Source organism: Arachis hypogaea, chromosome 11, assembly GCF_003086295.3.
Source record: "Arachis hypogaea cultivar Tifrunner chromosome 11, arahy.Tifrunner.gnm2.J5K5, whole genome shotgun sequence".
Lineage (NCBI taxonomy): Eukaryota > Viridiplantae > Streptophyta > Magnoliopsida > Fabales > Fabaceae > Arachis > Arachis hypogaea.
This window is the reverse complement of record NC_092046.1, coordinates 9,969,632-9,986,390: the sequence shown is the minus strand read 5'-3', so window position 1 is coordinate 9,986,390 and position 16,759 is coordinate 9,969,632. Positions and strand designations below refer to the sequence as shown.

Below are 16,759 nucleotides of genomic sequence, written 5' to 3'. Positions count from 1 at the left end.
ATGTAAAATTATGAATTAATTTTATAATCATTATATATTTGAATGTATTTAATAAAAAAATATGACAAATTTAAACTTACCTAAAAAAATATTTGTTAATTGATGTGAAAAATTAAAAAATAAAAAATAGTAAAATCTTATGTAACATACATTAAACTAAATAATACAATAATAAAAATATTAACATATATAAGTTATAAAATTTTAATATTTATAACTAAAAATTATATATAACACTTTTTAATGTATATTTATTATATTTAATTAATATTTTATATTTTAACTAAATAATAATAGATAAAAAAATTTTACTAGAAAATAATTAATTGATTTTCCAGTTTTGCCGAATAAATAAAATTAAGTAATTAATTAAGTAAAATTACTGACATAAAATATGTCAAACACAATATAAAAAAATTTAAGTATCACTATAATAAGAATAAATTAGTCGAAACACTCAAAACACATGAAATTCAGCTCGATTTATATTAAACTCGATTTATATTAAACTGAACTTTATTATGTTTAAAAATTTTACTTTATTAAAATCAATTATAAATTATCAATGAACTATAATTCAAATAACATATAACATAAATAACATATAACATAGTCTTCCCATCTAAAATTCGGTCTTCCCATCTAAAATTCTCGAATTCGAATCTCGCTTTTAACTTAAACAAAAAAAAAATCAACCATAAACTCATTAGAATTAGATTTCTCAGTTTAGATTTTAGGATGCCATCTGATCCTCGAAAGGAAAGTGACAACTACACATGGTCGTAGTTACATTGGGATAGACAAGAAAGTGCATGTTTTGGTAGTTGAAGATACTTTCACATCCAATGATATAAAAAAGGTTATGGGAGAGATGTTAAAGAACATGAAATTAAACAAGGTTATTTTATTGTACAACAATAAGAAGTTGGCTTCTACATTTGGCTTGATCTCTGTTTAAAAAAAGGGGTGATAATACTAATTTTAAATTAATATATTCATTTCTCAAATGAAAATCAATGTTAAAGATGCTCACTAGTTTCATTGCTTTAAAGGACTGTTCATGCAGGGACATAAAATAATAACTGAAAATTATTAAATAATTTAATATATTTGACTAAATTATTTTATATATGACATAGTATTTGACTAGCACCGCGACCTGTTATGGTGAGGTCCACCAAAGAGAGGCCTCATGTATGCATCATCAAACTTTCTCCAATAGTGATGTATGGTGTATACTGGAGACCCTATGAACATGGAAAGACTTTCCTTTGCACGGCTTATGTTTGTTGCTGCTGACTCTTCAAAAGACAACAAAGGCAAGTTCAAGTCCTCACCAGGTGTCCCTCCTGCTTCATGGTTTGTGTTTCTTCTTGTTCCATTGTTGTGGGGAAGCATATATCTAATCAGTGGTTTTGTTAGAAAACCAAACACCTGCAAGGATATTATCAAAATATCAATTCTCTAAATCATTTGGGGAAATTCTGTGGTACCTTCTAAATGATCGTCGAATTTGCCGAAATATGAACAATCTATGGTCGTGTGTTAACGTAGAATGTTATATGCATACAAAAAATCAATCATCAAATCAATTTATGTATAAATATATGTGTTGTTTAACTCATTTTTAATGTTATTTTATATTCCAATATATACTCTATACGGATGACTGATTTTGTGACTGGTCTTTTGTGTACACCTAAAATAATTAGAAAATATGCACATGAACAAACAATTCTATTCAACAGCGTTGAAAAAGATTTACTATTAAATAGAGTAATAGTCAACTTACTAATGTGGTGAAAAGAACAACAATAATGGTGTTGGTAATCATAGTTGCATTCACGGGATCAGAGGTAACACCAGAGAATGTGAACTGCATAAATAAAAAGGAGACAATAATCCAATTGTATTCTTGGTCATTGGACAACAATTTCTTTTTAATTATAATGTCAAAATTTATTAAAATTTCATGCATGTATGTACCTGTTTGAAAGCAAGAGCAATTGAGACTGCTCCCCTCATTAGACCAGCCCACCAAATAATTATCTGGAATAACCAAGATTAAGAAAATAACAAATAATCCTTTAACTAGAACATCATGAGAAATTGGAAACAATATACTAAACATGTTAGTTAAATGACCTGATGTTTGAATGTGATACTTGACCCGCTCCCGGCGCGCCTACTCATCATGGAATTGGCAAAAGCCGAGAGCGGGAAGACGAATGCAGCACGCCCAACTAATATCAGTAAGATTAAGCAACCGTAAATTCCCATCAAACTTCCGGAACTGCAGTAAGAGAATCATCATTAGTATGTGCCTATGTGGTTTATTTATTTTGACAAAAAAAGGAGTGTGAAATTTAATTGAAGCAATATACTATATAATATTATCACATGATCTAATTCATGCAATATCTACTCAATATCTAAATTAACCAAAGAAAAAAAGCATTTTCTTAGGGACTAGCACCTTAATTTGGTCATCCTCCACTTTTCAATGTCAAGTGCATCCATTCCCACGTAAAGAAATATGAAAGTTTCTGCAATAAACGATATTGTCGCAAACACATGCCTGTATAGGAGAGGAACACATGTATTGAATCTGTATACTTGAAGGCTCTGAATCTTGAAATGATTAATTGATACCTGGTTGTGATTCTTGAAATTTCAGTTACGTTATGCCATGCATAATGTGACATTAGTATCCCACAAAAGAAAACAGTGAGGATTCCACTTAATTCAAGTAGCTGCATAAGAAGTTAATAGAATTACAATTAATGTTTAGGGAACAATAAAAAATCGGCCCAATTAGCCAAAAGTTACCTTATTTAGCATTCATTAATTATCATTCATTAATTATCGCTAGAATATTGTGCAATTTTAGATTTAATTACTGATGTTATGTATATGAAATTATGAATGTTATGTTATATATTCTAACTTTAAATACTGTTTCTCTAACATTACCTATGAGTTATAATAATAACATGGATGTTAATAAAAGAAAATCACTCCCAAGTTCACTGTATCTACACTATGAAACTAGATTGGTATGCAGGTCAAAAGAATCTCATTGCCACGAATGTAACCAAAAAATAAAAAATACAAGGTTTTGTTAAAATATCTCTCACTCCAAAAGAAAAAAGCAGGAAAAATCAAATGAGGAGAAAATTATTGTTACATCTATTTTATTCTAATCGTATTAGATATATACTAAAATCAGCCACTAGTATAAAATACATATTTGGAATACAAAATACACATTGAAAATAAGTTAAATAAATATATTTATACACAATTTAGTATACTTTTTTTTTTTACCAAAGATATGAGACTTGAACCCGCAACCTCTTAATTGAGTATGGGGAGACTATGCCATTTGAGCTATAACTCATTGGCTCAATTTAGTATACTTTAATTCTACTCTATATCCATATAATATGGATACACTTTGTAACCAACATATTTTTTCCTTTTTAATTTATTTTTCTATACCTATGTTTATATCTATGCAATGTATAATGATCTGGTCAAATTTGGTCAAACCAGTCGAGTTGAGTGCTAAAAATTCTAAAATAGTCAACTTTATGAATTCTTTAAAACATTGAGCTATAGTTGTTTTAATGTTTATTGTCTATAGTGATGAACCAACATAAAGAAGAAATTAAATGTGTACTTCAATTCTGCTCTGTACTATCTTTCACTCTAATAGATTAATTATAAGATAATTTAATTTAATGCCTAAGGTAAATGGCCTGCATATATTATTCTACAGAAAACAATAATAGCATTGCATGAACTTCAAATACCTCGGCCAACATGTAAGATAGGTATGCCATTAACATCATCAATGAAATTTCGCGAACACTTGAATGTCTGCAGGCATATGCAGAGGCAAATTTATTGTGTATGCAATCACTGAACTTTGATATTCCAATCTCACACCATTCTTGTAAAACATACATACATACATACATACATACCTTCCAAAACTTAAGCCTTTCAAGATATATGCTGTGAGAAGTCCGGTCTGTGGAATAATCCGATTATTTAATTTGTCCATCAAAACTATTAAGTACATGTAAAAGCTACTAAGCTAGTTTAATAAAAAATGAAACTTACCAGAAATGAAAATGGACTCTCCTAATTAATTTTGTAAAGTGTAATTTTCATACAAGACTTTCTCTAGCAATGTTTTTTTTACCGCAGTTAGCCAACAAACTTACTGATGTCAAAAGAAAGTCCAATATACTTAGTTAGCGTTTGGAAGAGAGACGGAGCTGAGAGACTGAGATTGAGAGATAGAAACTAAAATAAGTCTCAATATTGTATTTGTTGTAAAGTGGAAGACTGAGACTGAAATAAAGATAAAGCTCTAATAGAGTAGTATTTTAGGTATAAAATGTTATTAAAGTTTCAGTTCCATCTCCAAAAATTTCAATATCCTGAAAGTACTGAAATACTAAAATTTTGAAAACAGAAACTGAAATTTTAATACCAGGGCCAACAAATATGATATTGAGTCCCAGTCTCACAGTTTCCGTCCCAATATCTCAAAACAAACGCTATCTTATAGTGCTAAAGTATATACAATGCTGATCAGCATAAATAAAAATTGCTAGTCTCAAACTTTACTCAATTTTTTAAATCTCACTTAAGTTTTGTATAGTATGAAATCACATTTCTAAAACTTATTAGGATTATTAGTCAAAATGCCCCTTAAAGATCACGTATTCACCAAATTGATACTCAAAGTTAAACGTTTCAAATTAGTAAACAAATTGGTTCTGCTGCTAATTAAACAGTAACACATTGCAAAATGATTATGTTACATGTCATCATATAACTATTTTATTAACATCCGAAACTTACTAATACTCCAAGAGCAGTGCTTGATGAGAAGAGATACAAGAAATCTCCGAGAACGCGGAATGCCCTGCCACTGAGTCTGGAAACATCAAGCTTTTGAACAGCATTGAAGAGAACAACTGATGTTGCATCATTTACCACTCCTTCCCCAAACACTAGGCTGTATAGTAAAGGAGTTTCATCTTGATGCAGCACCTACAACACAACCAACTTTCTAACTTCACTCTATTTGCATTTTAGTCCTTTTTATTAATGTTCATTTGACCCCAACTTGGGGGGTTATTTCAACCAACCTGCAGTGTACAAACTGTGTCTGTTGATGAGAAAATTGTTCCTATAGCTGAATTCAATTAAATTAAATTAAGGTGAGCCAATAATTAATTATCATTACAATATGATAATAAGGATTAAAGGAACAATAACAGGCATCTTATATCCTACAAACAAATGTGTCAATATACACAACACCTATAATAAAAATTGAACCAAACCGACTGCTTTTTATTTTCATTTTCTATTTTATCTTCAGTTTACGTGAAGAAAAATAGTGAAATCAATTTTCTTCATGAAATTTTAAAAATAAAAAATATTAAAAGTAAGAAAAAAAGATAAAAATAAAACCAATTAGACTTAATCTCTTTTTAAGTCGTTAATTAAAGCGCCCAAAAAGACCAATTTTCCTTGTTAAATGTTAGGCATATTCGAAAATATTTGGTAACCAAAGAAAATTAGCCAAAAAGCAATCAGAACTTACTTTATTTATCATTCATTAATTCTAAATAAAATAAGTTCTGGCTGTTTTTTTTTTCCCCTAACATTACCGGACATATTATTACTTATTAGAGGCACATTTAAACATAGAAAAACTTCTCTAAAATTAAAAAAAAATGGTAAAATAAGAAAATAAAGCTCTAATTCTCAGTTTACCAATCTCACCGAGGTAATCCCGCGCACTCAAGCCGAGGAAGTTCAACTTAGGAAACAGCCACCAACTGCCTAGGTGGACCAAATACAAAACATTTGAAGGTGAGTTTCAAAACAAAATTTCATGGTGATCCAATATACTAATGCTATTATAGATTTCACAGAAAAAGTTAAGAGATTTGCATTACCGCCCGTAATAATAGAAGTCGAAATAAAAACACCAATCACTCCAAACATCATGATGGTTAAGAAGTTATGGAAGAATTGTTTCTTTTTCACCTGGAATCTGTTTGAAGGGAAAGATCAAAACATCAAAACTTTTGGCAGCAAAGAAATTAATCAAGTGCTATATAATATGGTAAAAACTCACATGCAATTCATACGAAGTTGATAATTGATAATTAATAACTCAACTATCAACTATCAACTTCACCTGAAGACACCACCTGCATGTGAGTTTCATCATATAATATATATACAAGAAATTAAAGAGAACAGAGAGAAGTTTATTTTACCCAGCATTGAAGATTATGGGAGGAAGGAGATATATAAAGAAGAGTTCTTCATCAAAGGTAAGAATGTGGGAACTTTTTCCTTTGGTGACTAATAAGAGTATGCTTCCAGCTATGCATCCCTACCAAGGAGAATGTTACAGACACTAAATAGAACAAATTAATTTTTTATTTCTTGTTCTTGTAAATTTGTAATGACATGCATAATTCAGTGGGAAAATAAAATAGTGATTAATCATTCTTCTTTGCACTAGTTTTGTAAATAAATAAGATGATATAGGATCATCATCACATACTACTGATTAATTTCTTATCAGACTTCTCCCAAAATTCAGTAGTTTTTTCATTTGCTTGTTATATTCATTGATTTTAACAACAACAAATGTTGCATGCATACATATAACAAAATATAGAACAAAAGTAGAAGATTGAAATAACAGAGATGAAGTGAAAGTGGCTTGCTTACAAGTAAAATGGCTACAATGGACTCATTAACCCATCGATTTTCTTCAAGCAAGTGACCAATGACCAAGCAAAGGCACAGAACAGCAACAAACAGTGATATTGGGACCACTTTCTTGTGTTCATGAGCAAAATTAACCAACAAATTATTTATCATTATTATTTGCTTTCTTCTCAAACTTAGAAGAAGTTATTGTAATAATAATGATTACACACACATACACGTACACCAGCCTTAGCTTTTTCTTCTTGTTTGTTTGCGTATATCTAATCAAGAAGGGTAGCAAGCTATATATGTGTGATAGAATCAAAGACTTATTATAAAGATTTTATTTAGGTTGATTGTTTTTGCTGGACTATTTTTTGATAAGTGCAGTGTTTGTTCACGAGGGAAGAACAGAAACAAACAAAGAAAGAATGCATGTTATGGATTACTTATTCAGAGGTTGAGGCGGTGAGAGGAAGGAAGAACACGTAGTAGAGAGTGCATGAAATGTGGTAACATGTGTCCTTTCATAATTATGATAAGCTCCTATAGCTGACACATAACATACACAATCGTTAGATTTTTTTAAATATAAATAATATCTCTTATTTAACTAATATTAACTTATTTTTTTAAAATTATTTTATGTATTTTAAATTTTAGATTGAAAAAATTGTCGATATTTAATTAATATTCAACACAAGAAAAAGTTGAAATTTTAAAAAATAAAAAATATTTAAAATTGAATTAAAACATATTTGAAATTCAAATATAAATTTATTTTTAATAAATTTTATAATAAATTTATTTAGTAATCTACTATAGTATCAGCTGAAATTAATTATTACGATGAATTTGTGTTTTTTCATGAGTAATTTTTCGTCTTTCATTAGAAATGTCTGTATTTTACTCTCTTGTAATTTGTAAATTTAATACGGAGTAATTTGTAAACCACATAAGTATTTTGGGTGTTGACATTTCAAGTTTGTCTAGGCTGCTCATGTCACCATGTTCGAGACTACTGCTGCCATTAGAGCCACGGTATCTCCCTCCATGGCGATTTGAAGAAGATGAAGTTCCTTTGCTTGGCGTCATTACAACTGAACCTAGAGGCTTCGATTCGAGCATATGATGAACTAGGGTTTTAACATAAAGTTTCAAGGATGAAGAACGGGACTTTCGATCTCAGAAGACACCATATGACAATGTTTTTTATTAAATGACTAGAGACTTTTGTTCTCTTTGTATATGTGAACACTTATTACAGACACATGTATAAATTAAGAAAATGTTTAAGGGCAGCAATTTTATTGAATTTTGGCCAGCATGTAACCAGCAAGAGAAAGGTGAGCCATTAGATGAAATCTCACACCAATTTTACACCATTAAATTATTATTGATGGCTATTTGATGGCTACTAATTACAAAATTTATTGATCCCCTAACATTGCTTATAAATTAATATGTTAATTCAGTAATTTTTGTTAGTAATCATATTGGAAAATAAATCTAAGACAATTATGTCTGATGAAAAAAATATCAAAAATTAATCTGTGTATTAATTTTTTTAAAATTAAAATATTTATTTTTAAAATTTTTAAGTAATGATTTGGATAATTATTCTTTGATGCAGAATGTCACGCAACCTTGCATGTATTATAGATACTATGCCTTCTGATATCAACTTGCATCACATTCTGATTCTAAAACAAGGTGCAACTTAGTGCATGTTGATTATAGTTTAAAAACGGGGAGTATACATAAAATTGATTTTGTAAATTTTGATTTTGATGAAAAATAAATTTGTATTAACATGATTTATGTTTGTCGATCTTTATATTAAAATAAATTATAATTAAATAAATATTATTTGGATCATAATGCTTAAAATTATTTTTAATATTGACAGGTAAATAATCAAGTTAAAAAGTATCAACATGATATATGCTAAAAATCTCTAAAAATGGAGATTATCCTATAGATCTTCTAGAGAGCACAACAAACGGAGAAGAATTTGTTGGCTTTTGTATACTAGATTAAGCTTTCGAAAGAAATTTTACGTGACATGATATTAGGACCAGTTTTGATGATCCAGAATTGCACACCGAGAATTGTAGAATAGACCACAATTTGAAGCATTATATTTGAAGTCAATATAATATACAAACATGATAAACCTCTCATTGTTCACGATTCCACAAGAGATCGATGCAGCAGCAGCAACACCGTGTGGGAGTTACAAACAAAATCTAAATCAAATAAGACACAAATTAAACCATATAAAACAAGTCTATGACTCAAGCTGAGCATACCACACTCCTTGGATCTTAACATCCTTTGGAGCTTTGGCACCCAAATCAGTGTCTGATGGTTGAATGCTCTCAAACACACCAATAACTTCTCCAGTCTCTGGCTTGCTCTGCGTCACGCTCAACGTGATCTTCCCTTTGGATGATGAAGCACTCTTGTTGTTCTCCTTAGCGAGTTCTTCCTCGTCTCCTCTTCCACCTGCCGGCAATGCTACTGCATTGTCGTACCCAGTGGAAGCACCTCTTCCCTTAGGGTCCAGGAAAGAGCTTCCACGGTAAGACGGCACCAAAAACTCCCCACCAAAGTTGTCTGGCTTCCCTGATGCCACCAACTGCTTGATGGTGAAGAGGAACGGCACGCGCTCTCCTCCTGGGAGCTGAACAGTCACTGCAGCGTAGTCAATGCCGTCCTTCTCCTCAAATTTCACGGTGCCATCAGAGGACACCTCGAAGGGTCCCTCAATCTCATCGAGGGTGTAGGTAAGACGTGTCATGAGCTTGGTGTTTTGGAATTCCAGAGGAGAATTCTTGGTGACACCCTCTGCCTTGACAGTGAAGGAAGTCGGCTCAAGACAGAATTTCTTGGCATTGTACTTGCCTGGCTTGAAGGCGAATGATTCCACTCCGCCTTCTATTGTTGGGCATTGGTTTGCGGTTCCTGTCCCCTTCACTTCCAAGTATGTCTTACTCTGGATTTCATCGTAGGTTAATCTCTTTGGAACACCTTCTGCACTTGCTCCCTTCACAATAATTATAGTGACTAAGATCATGATTGCAATTAACCAAAATTCAACAAATTAACCTATTAAGGCGTATGTATGGAAATATAGAACTGTCACATTAATTAGCACTCTAATCAAGTTGGACAGTATATTATTATATATTTATTCAGAATCGCTCCTAGAAAATAACAAAACATGATAACATAACCGAAAGTATTGAAGAATAAAAAGATTCAAGCAAAGAAGAGACATACAGAAACAACGAGAGCAGAGGTGGCAAGGGCAAATCCTGCAACTTTGGTGGCCTCAACACATTTGAGAGCCAAGTCCTTGAGATCAGTCTGAAGAGAGCAAGTGAGTTTGGAGTCAACGGGTTCCAAACTGAAGGCTTTTGAAAGGGAGTGAGTGGGCTTCAGGTGAAGAGTGCTGTTGCGGCCATTGATGCCCAACTTGGGGGATTGCATCAGTGTAGCCGCTGCTTGAAGTGACGCTGCCATTGTTAGTTGCTTCTATCTCTGTTGAAGACGGTGTGTTTCGGTTTTTAGTGTTTCTGTGTGTTGGTGGAGAATCGAGAAGCCACAATATTATTTGGTGGCTGTGGTGCGAGTAAGATTTCGATAGGATAAGGTCATCGCCTATTGGTTCCTTCAAGCTAATGTATCTGCCTTACGTGGGATGATTCTAAATACTTTTCCTATTAAATAACATGGTTTTCAGTTTTCTATCGAGTTATGGAGGATGCTCCCATAAAGACGCGTAAAACATCTTTTTGTAAAGATATTTATGTGTCGCATTATTATTGGACGTATTAATAAATTGATTATTTTTGAATTTCTTAACAAATTAAAATAAAATTGATTTTTTTATAAGAATAATAATAAACTCAATTATTATTAGATTCGGTCGAACCGACCAACATAATCCATTGTATCATGGTTTTTTTTGTTTTTTTAAAAATAAAAATCAGAGATATATTTGTCTTTTTATCAAAAAATTTAAATATAATTCGGTTTAGATTATGTAAATCGGTCGGATCAAATCGGGTCTAATAATTATAGTGTGGACTGTGGACAATTGGATTTATTATTGTTGCTATAATAAACCGATTTTATTCTGGTTTATTAAAAAATAAATTATTAACCGATTTAATAAAGATGTCCAATAATATCATGACACATGTAAACATTTTTTTTTAAAAATATATTTTTAGTATCTTTATCGAAGTGGTCTCCTTAGCTGATTGATTTAACCGAGGAACTATTGGTTAAACCGGTTAATTCGATTCTATATAAATTATAAATATAAAATATAAAATAATTAAAATTTAAAATTAAAATTTAAAAAATATATTTTTTACTAACAATTTAAGAATAATCAAACTATTCTAATAATCAAACTATTCTAAAATAATATAAAATAAAAATAATAAATATTTTATTATTTTTATTATGAATATTTTTATTTTATTTTTATATTAAAATAACTATTAATTTTAAATTTCAATAATTTATTGATTAGTTTATACCTATTATACTATTTTATACTATAAATATTTATTAAAAAAATAATATTAATAGATATTGATATGTTTATTATAATTCGGTTACATATTATAATTCGGCTATAAACGTTATAGATCGGTTATCAATGACAAACATAAAAACTATATCAAAATGCTCTATAATGCCTTTATTTCCATTAAGGTAAATCAATTGGTTAAACGACTATTGATACTTGTCCCAAATATAAAAAAGGAGGTAAGAAACCGATCTAGATATTACAAGAACGAATAATTGATTACTCATATACTAACTTGAGCGTCAAAGTATCTTCTGTAGGTGTCCACCTCTGTGTTCTCTTGGTACCGATGTATAACTCATCCCGACTGAAGACTACAAGATAATCTTCGGAGGACGAGCTATACCACAACCAACCTTCATAAGAACAATTGGCACCCACCGTTGGCCAAAGATTTAAAACTTTTTCTTTAAGCTCCAAAACTTTCAAATTTGCTTATGACTGATCGACCTCCTCCAACGCCATTCGAACTTCTTCAGATGGTAACAAAATTACAACAGGCTAATCAGCGCATGGCGGAAGAAAATCAAAGAATGACAAATCAAATAGCCGAGCTTACCAATGCTCGGATAACTCATAATGATGATCACCACGAACAATCGAATGATGAGGAAGCAAACTCTGATCCAACTTATGTTTCTGAAACTCAGGAACCAGAGGAGGATCAACTAGCCAATGAAGAAGCTGAATTGGACACCGCAGTTGGTTCATTCACCACAGATGTCATAAATTTTCAATTACCCAAAAACTTTGCATTACTAATGACTTTAACTCCTTATGATGGTATGGGAGATCCGAAAAAACACGTAAAAAAATTTCATTCCATAATGATAGTAAACGGTGCTTCTGACCCTATTTTATATCGTTGTTTTCCTACTTTTTTAGACGGCCCTACACTTTATTGATTTTCTTCTTTTTCTGCAAAATCTATTTCACATTTTCAGGAGCTAGCTAAACTATTTGAAAATCAATTTGCTGCATCTTCTATTTATTTGTGTGATTATCTAAACACAATCAAACCAGAGACAACATGAAAACCTTTGAGAATATGTTACCCAATTCACTAAGGTGGCTATGAGCGTTCCAAACCTCCATCCCGAAGTGCACTTACATGCTATTAAGAGTGGATTTTGCCCGGGGAAGTTTCAAGAAACTATCACCGTCGCTAAGCTGAGAACCTTGGTTGAGTTTCGAGAGAAAGCCAGAGGACAAATGGAGATTGAAAAGCTTTGGCAAGCTCGGAGGTCAGAAAAAAGCAACAATCATAAAGACAATGATAAAGCTCGGGACAGTAAGAAGCCTTTTCGGTTAACACCACGTTATGATTCTTGCATACAATTTAATACTAAGAGGGAAGAAATAAATAAAGGAGATACTGAATGCAAAACTCATTAAAGCTCATCGGAAGGCTGGAAATTATCTAGATGTGAAGAATATGGATAAGTCGAAGTATTGTACCTTTCATAAAAATCATGGACACACTACTGACGAATGTATTATGGCCACAGACCTGCTAGAACGATTAGCTTGGCAGGGGCATTTAGACAAATAAATCAGCGGCCACATTCAAAAGCGCACAGGAAACTCTACCAACCACTCTTCTGCCAGAAAAGTTTCTCGTTAAAAGGATAAAATCATGCAGACTCAATTTGATCAACCCCGAGGTGTTATCAATTGCATATCTAGGGGCTTTGCTGGTGGTGGAATTACAAGCTCTGCTCATAAATGCACCTACTGAGCTATGCTCTTAGTATACAGTGTTGTCAATAATCCTCAACCTCTTCCTACCTTTCTGGAGATGGTACTAAAACTATATAATTTTAATACAACTGTAACCAACTTAGATGATCCGTGATCTATATTCAATTGGGGGATCTAATTGTTGGGAAAGCACTTCTGGATCTCGGAAGCAGCACAAATGTCCTTTGTTGCTCTACATTTCAAAAGATGACGCTGAGAAATCACATTCTACATCCGTCCACTGGAGACTTAGTGGGGTTTTCAGGTGAACGTGTACTAGTTTTAGGATCTGTGCAGTTACAAACTATACTGGGTGAAAATCCTCTAACCAAGAGTTTAGATACCCAATATCTTGTTGTTGATTGTTTCAGTCCATATAACTTAATACTTGGCCGTCCTTTTTTGAATAAGTTTGGTGCTATAGTATCTACAATTCATCTGTGTGTCAATTTTTTCATGTGAAGGAACCCCTTATTGCCACCATCCATAGTGACCACCATGAAGCTCGACAATGCTACAATGTCAATATGAGAACGTCTGCTTCTAACCGAGCTATAGGTGCACAGATTAATGCTGTTCAAAATTCGATTAATCTTCCATCATTAGCCAAGTTGGATCCATGGGCCGAGCTCTAGGACCGACCTACCCTAATGGAGGAATTCCAAAAGATTTCTTTGACTAATGATCCAAATAAGTTCACCTATGTAGGTACAGTTCTGCAGGAACACGAAAAAGATGAACTCTGACAATTCCTTCAACGAAATGCAGATCTATTTGCATGGACTCCTATAGATATGCGAAGCATCGACCTTTCGGTAATTTCTCACAAGCTGACACTCAATCCGTCTGTCCGACCTATAACACAAAAAAATGCAACCTTGGCATAGATAAGCGACAAACATCTTTAGAGAAAACCAAAAAACTCATTGATGCAGGTTTCATATGTGAAATAAGGTTTACAATTTAGCTAGCTAATGTGGTCATGGTAAAAAAGTATAATGGTAAATAGCGCATGTACGTCGATTTTACTGATTTGAATAAATGTTGCTCAAAGGATGTATATCCTTTACCCTCTATCGACACTCTGATCGATAATGCCTCTGGTTTTAGAACTTTAAGCTTCATGGATGCATATTCTAGTTACAACTAGATTTTGATGCATCCCTCAGATCAAGATAAAACTTCTTTTATAACTGAATATAGTAATTTTGTTATAAAGTCATGCCTTTTGGTCTTAAGAATGCAGAGGTTATATATCAACGACTTATGGATAAGGTATTTGCCAAACAAATTGGTCAAAACATGGAAGTCTATGTTGATGACATGGTGGCCAAGACAAAGATTGGTGAACCTCACGTGGCTGACCTTATTGAAATTTTTGCTCAAATCAGACAGTACAACGTGCAATTGAATCCTGAAAAATGTGCTTTTGGTGTCTAAGGAGGTAAATTTCTTGGTTTCTTGCTTACAAGCCGAGGTATAGAAGCCAATCCTGACAAATATCGAGCTGTGCTAGAGATGAAGAGTCCTCGAACAATAAAGAAGGTCCAATTATTAACAGAAAGACTTGCTGCTTTATCAAGATTTTTACCTTGTTTAGATTCTAAATCTTCTTGCTTCTTTCAAACACTGAAAAAGGAAAATAATTTTAATTCGGATGATGCATGTGAAAATGCTTTTACAAATATTAAAGCTATTCTTTTAAAAACCCCATCTTACAAAAACCTGAGCATAGGGAGGAGCTTTGTGTTTATTTATCCATCACTGATTGGGCAATTAGCTCTGTTCTTGTTACAGAAAGGAACAAAGTCCAACACCCTGTGTACTTTGTCAGCAAATCACTACAACATACCGAGCTTTGTTATACAAAAATAGAAAAGCTCGCCCTGGCTTTGGTATTTTCAGCTAGACATCTCCGACCTTATTTTCAAAGTCATGTGATTAACATTCAGACCAAGCAACTGTTACGATAGGTGCTTACTAAACTAGAGTTAGTTGGCCGACTTATAAAATGGTCTGTAGAGCTCTTTGATTTTGACATTGGATATCAAAGTCGAGGATCAATCAAATCACAATATTTAACAGACTTCATTGTCGAATTTAATGCTCCTAACTCCGAGGATCACTTCAGTGAATGGACCCTTTATATTGATGGTGCTTTAAACCAAGGTTGCAAGAACCAAACCGGTCAATGAACCGATAGTGTGACTGGTTCACTGGTTTAGTGGTTCGACTGGGGTTCAACCGGTTTAATTAAATATTAAATAAAATTATTAAAAATTAAATATATAATTTCAAATATTAAAAAAAAACATAATCAATCATCAATAAAACTATTTCAGAAAATTTAATAAAACACCATCAACTATTATCCATCAATTTTTAACAAAACCATTCACCACAAGTTCCATACTAATTGGACTAGGGCAAACCACATGTTTTAGTCCATGCCAACATTGTTCCAAGCAGGTACTTCATGGCTACAAAGGGTCTTTATGGATGCTCCAATCTCAGTTGACAACAAAACCACCACAGCTATATTCCAATACAAAGGCATCTCAAATACTGATCCCTTCTCTTCCTCAACTTCAACTTCCTGCTAGAAATGACTCAGCTTTTGCACAGAATCTCAACAAGAAACTTAAAAGCCTAAACTCTAATCAATACCCTGCTCTTGTTCCTCTCAAAGTTGATAGAAACCTCGTCTACACTAGTAAAACTCAGCAAACTCCACAAACTCCACAGTAAAACTTAAATCAACAAACTCCCTAGTAAAATCAGCAAACCCCACAGAAAATTATGAACAAAATTAACTCAGCCAACCCCACAATAAAACTAAACCAGCAATCAATAACCTCAGCAAACAATTACTAAACCAGCAAACAATAACCTCAGCAACCAAATCATGAATAGAATAACAAATAAATTAATAACATCAGCAAACACTTACTAAACCAGCAAACAATAACCTTAGCAACAAAATCATGAATAGAATAACAAATAAATTAATAACCTCAGCAAAAAAGTACTAACCCAACAAAAAAAAATCATGAACACTTTAACAGAAAATCAGAACAGAAAAAAATAACCTCAGCAAACAATAACCTCAGCAAAAACTAAATTAATAACCTCAGCAAACAATAACCTCATAAAAAAAAAATCATAAACACTTGAACAGAAAATCAAAAACATGGAACAGAGCAGGAAGTAGATGCCGAGGAGATGGCTGTGAAGTGCGAAACATGGAACACAGTATTACTTACCGGCGGTGAGCAACGGTGACGACAGAGGACGTGACACCGGCGAACACAGAGAAGGCAATCCCCGCAGTGACAACGATGCAGTGGGGCTGCGGTGGTCAAACCCATCGCTGTGGTGGCTGCGGGATGCGGTGGCGGCGGGCTGCAGTTGCGGCGCGATTGGTGGCTGCGTGATTCTCAGAGAAGAGAGGAGAGATGAGTTTGTGAAAAATATGGGTTACGGCCTTACAGGGATTGATTTAGGTCTTTAGGGTTCACTTCAGTTTTGCCGTTTTTCAATTTTTCCTTTTTTTTTAAAAAAAGGGATAAAACGGCGCCGTTTGGAAGTTAAACCCTCCAAAAAATCAGACGGTTCTACCGGTTCACCGATTAACCACCGGTTCGACCGGTT

At 32.8% G+C, this 16,759-nt stretch overlaps 2 protein-coding genes across 8 annotated transcripts; both read right to left on the bottom strand.

Annotated features, from left to right (window-relative positions):
* Positions 1-1,013: 1,013 nt before the first annotated feature.
* Positions 1,014-7,182, bottom strand: LOC112720203 (sodium/hydrogen exchanger 4). Of its 7 annotated transcripts, none has more exons than XM_025771055.3 (14): positions 6,778-7,182; positions 6,315-6,433; positions 5,988-6,085; positions 5,803-5,871; positions 5,169-5,182; positions 4,879-5,070; positions 3,990-4,036; positions 3,816-3,882; positions 2,653-2,753; positions 2,477-2,578; positions 2,146-2,293; positions 1,987-2,049; positions 1,793-1,876; positions 1,014-1,434 (listed from the first exon to the last, which is right to left on the bottom strand). In XM_025771055.3, the coding sequence occupies exons 1-14, from the start codon at positions 6,928-6,930 to the stop codon at positions 1,147-1,149; spliced, it is 1,545 nt and encodes a 514-aa protein (XP_025626840.1). In that variant the 5' UTR covers positions 6,931-7,182; the 3' UTR covers positions 1,014-1,146. The 7 variants fall into 7 exon arrangements, with proteins under 7 accessions (XP_025626840.1, XP_025626841.1, XP_025626838.1 ...); XM_025771056.3 differs by having other exon boundaries at positions 5,812-5,871; XM_025771053.3 differs by having other exon boundaries at positions 5,169-5,215; positions 6,778-7,181.
* A 1,688-nt stretch (positions 7,183-8,870) lies between these two features.
* LOC112720204 (oxygen-evolving enhancer protein 1, chloroplastic) lies at positions 8,871-10,505 on the bottom strand. Its single transcript, XM_025771059.3, has 2 exons — positions 10,045-10,505; positions 8,871-9,808 (listed from the first exon to the last, which is right to left on the bottom strand). Exons 1-2 carry the CDS (start codon positions 10,285-10,287, stop codon positions 9,050-9,052), a joined length of 1,002 nt encoding a protein of 333 aa, XP_025626844.1. The 5' UTR covers positions 10,288-10,505; the 3' UTR covers positions 8,871-9,049.
* Between the last annotated feature and the right edge of the window lie 6,254 nt (positions 10,506-16,759).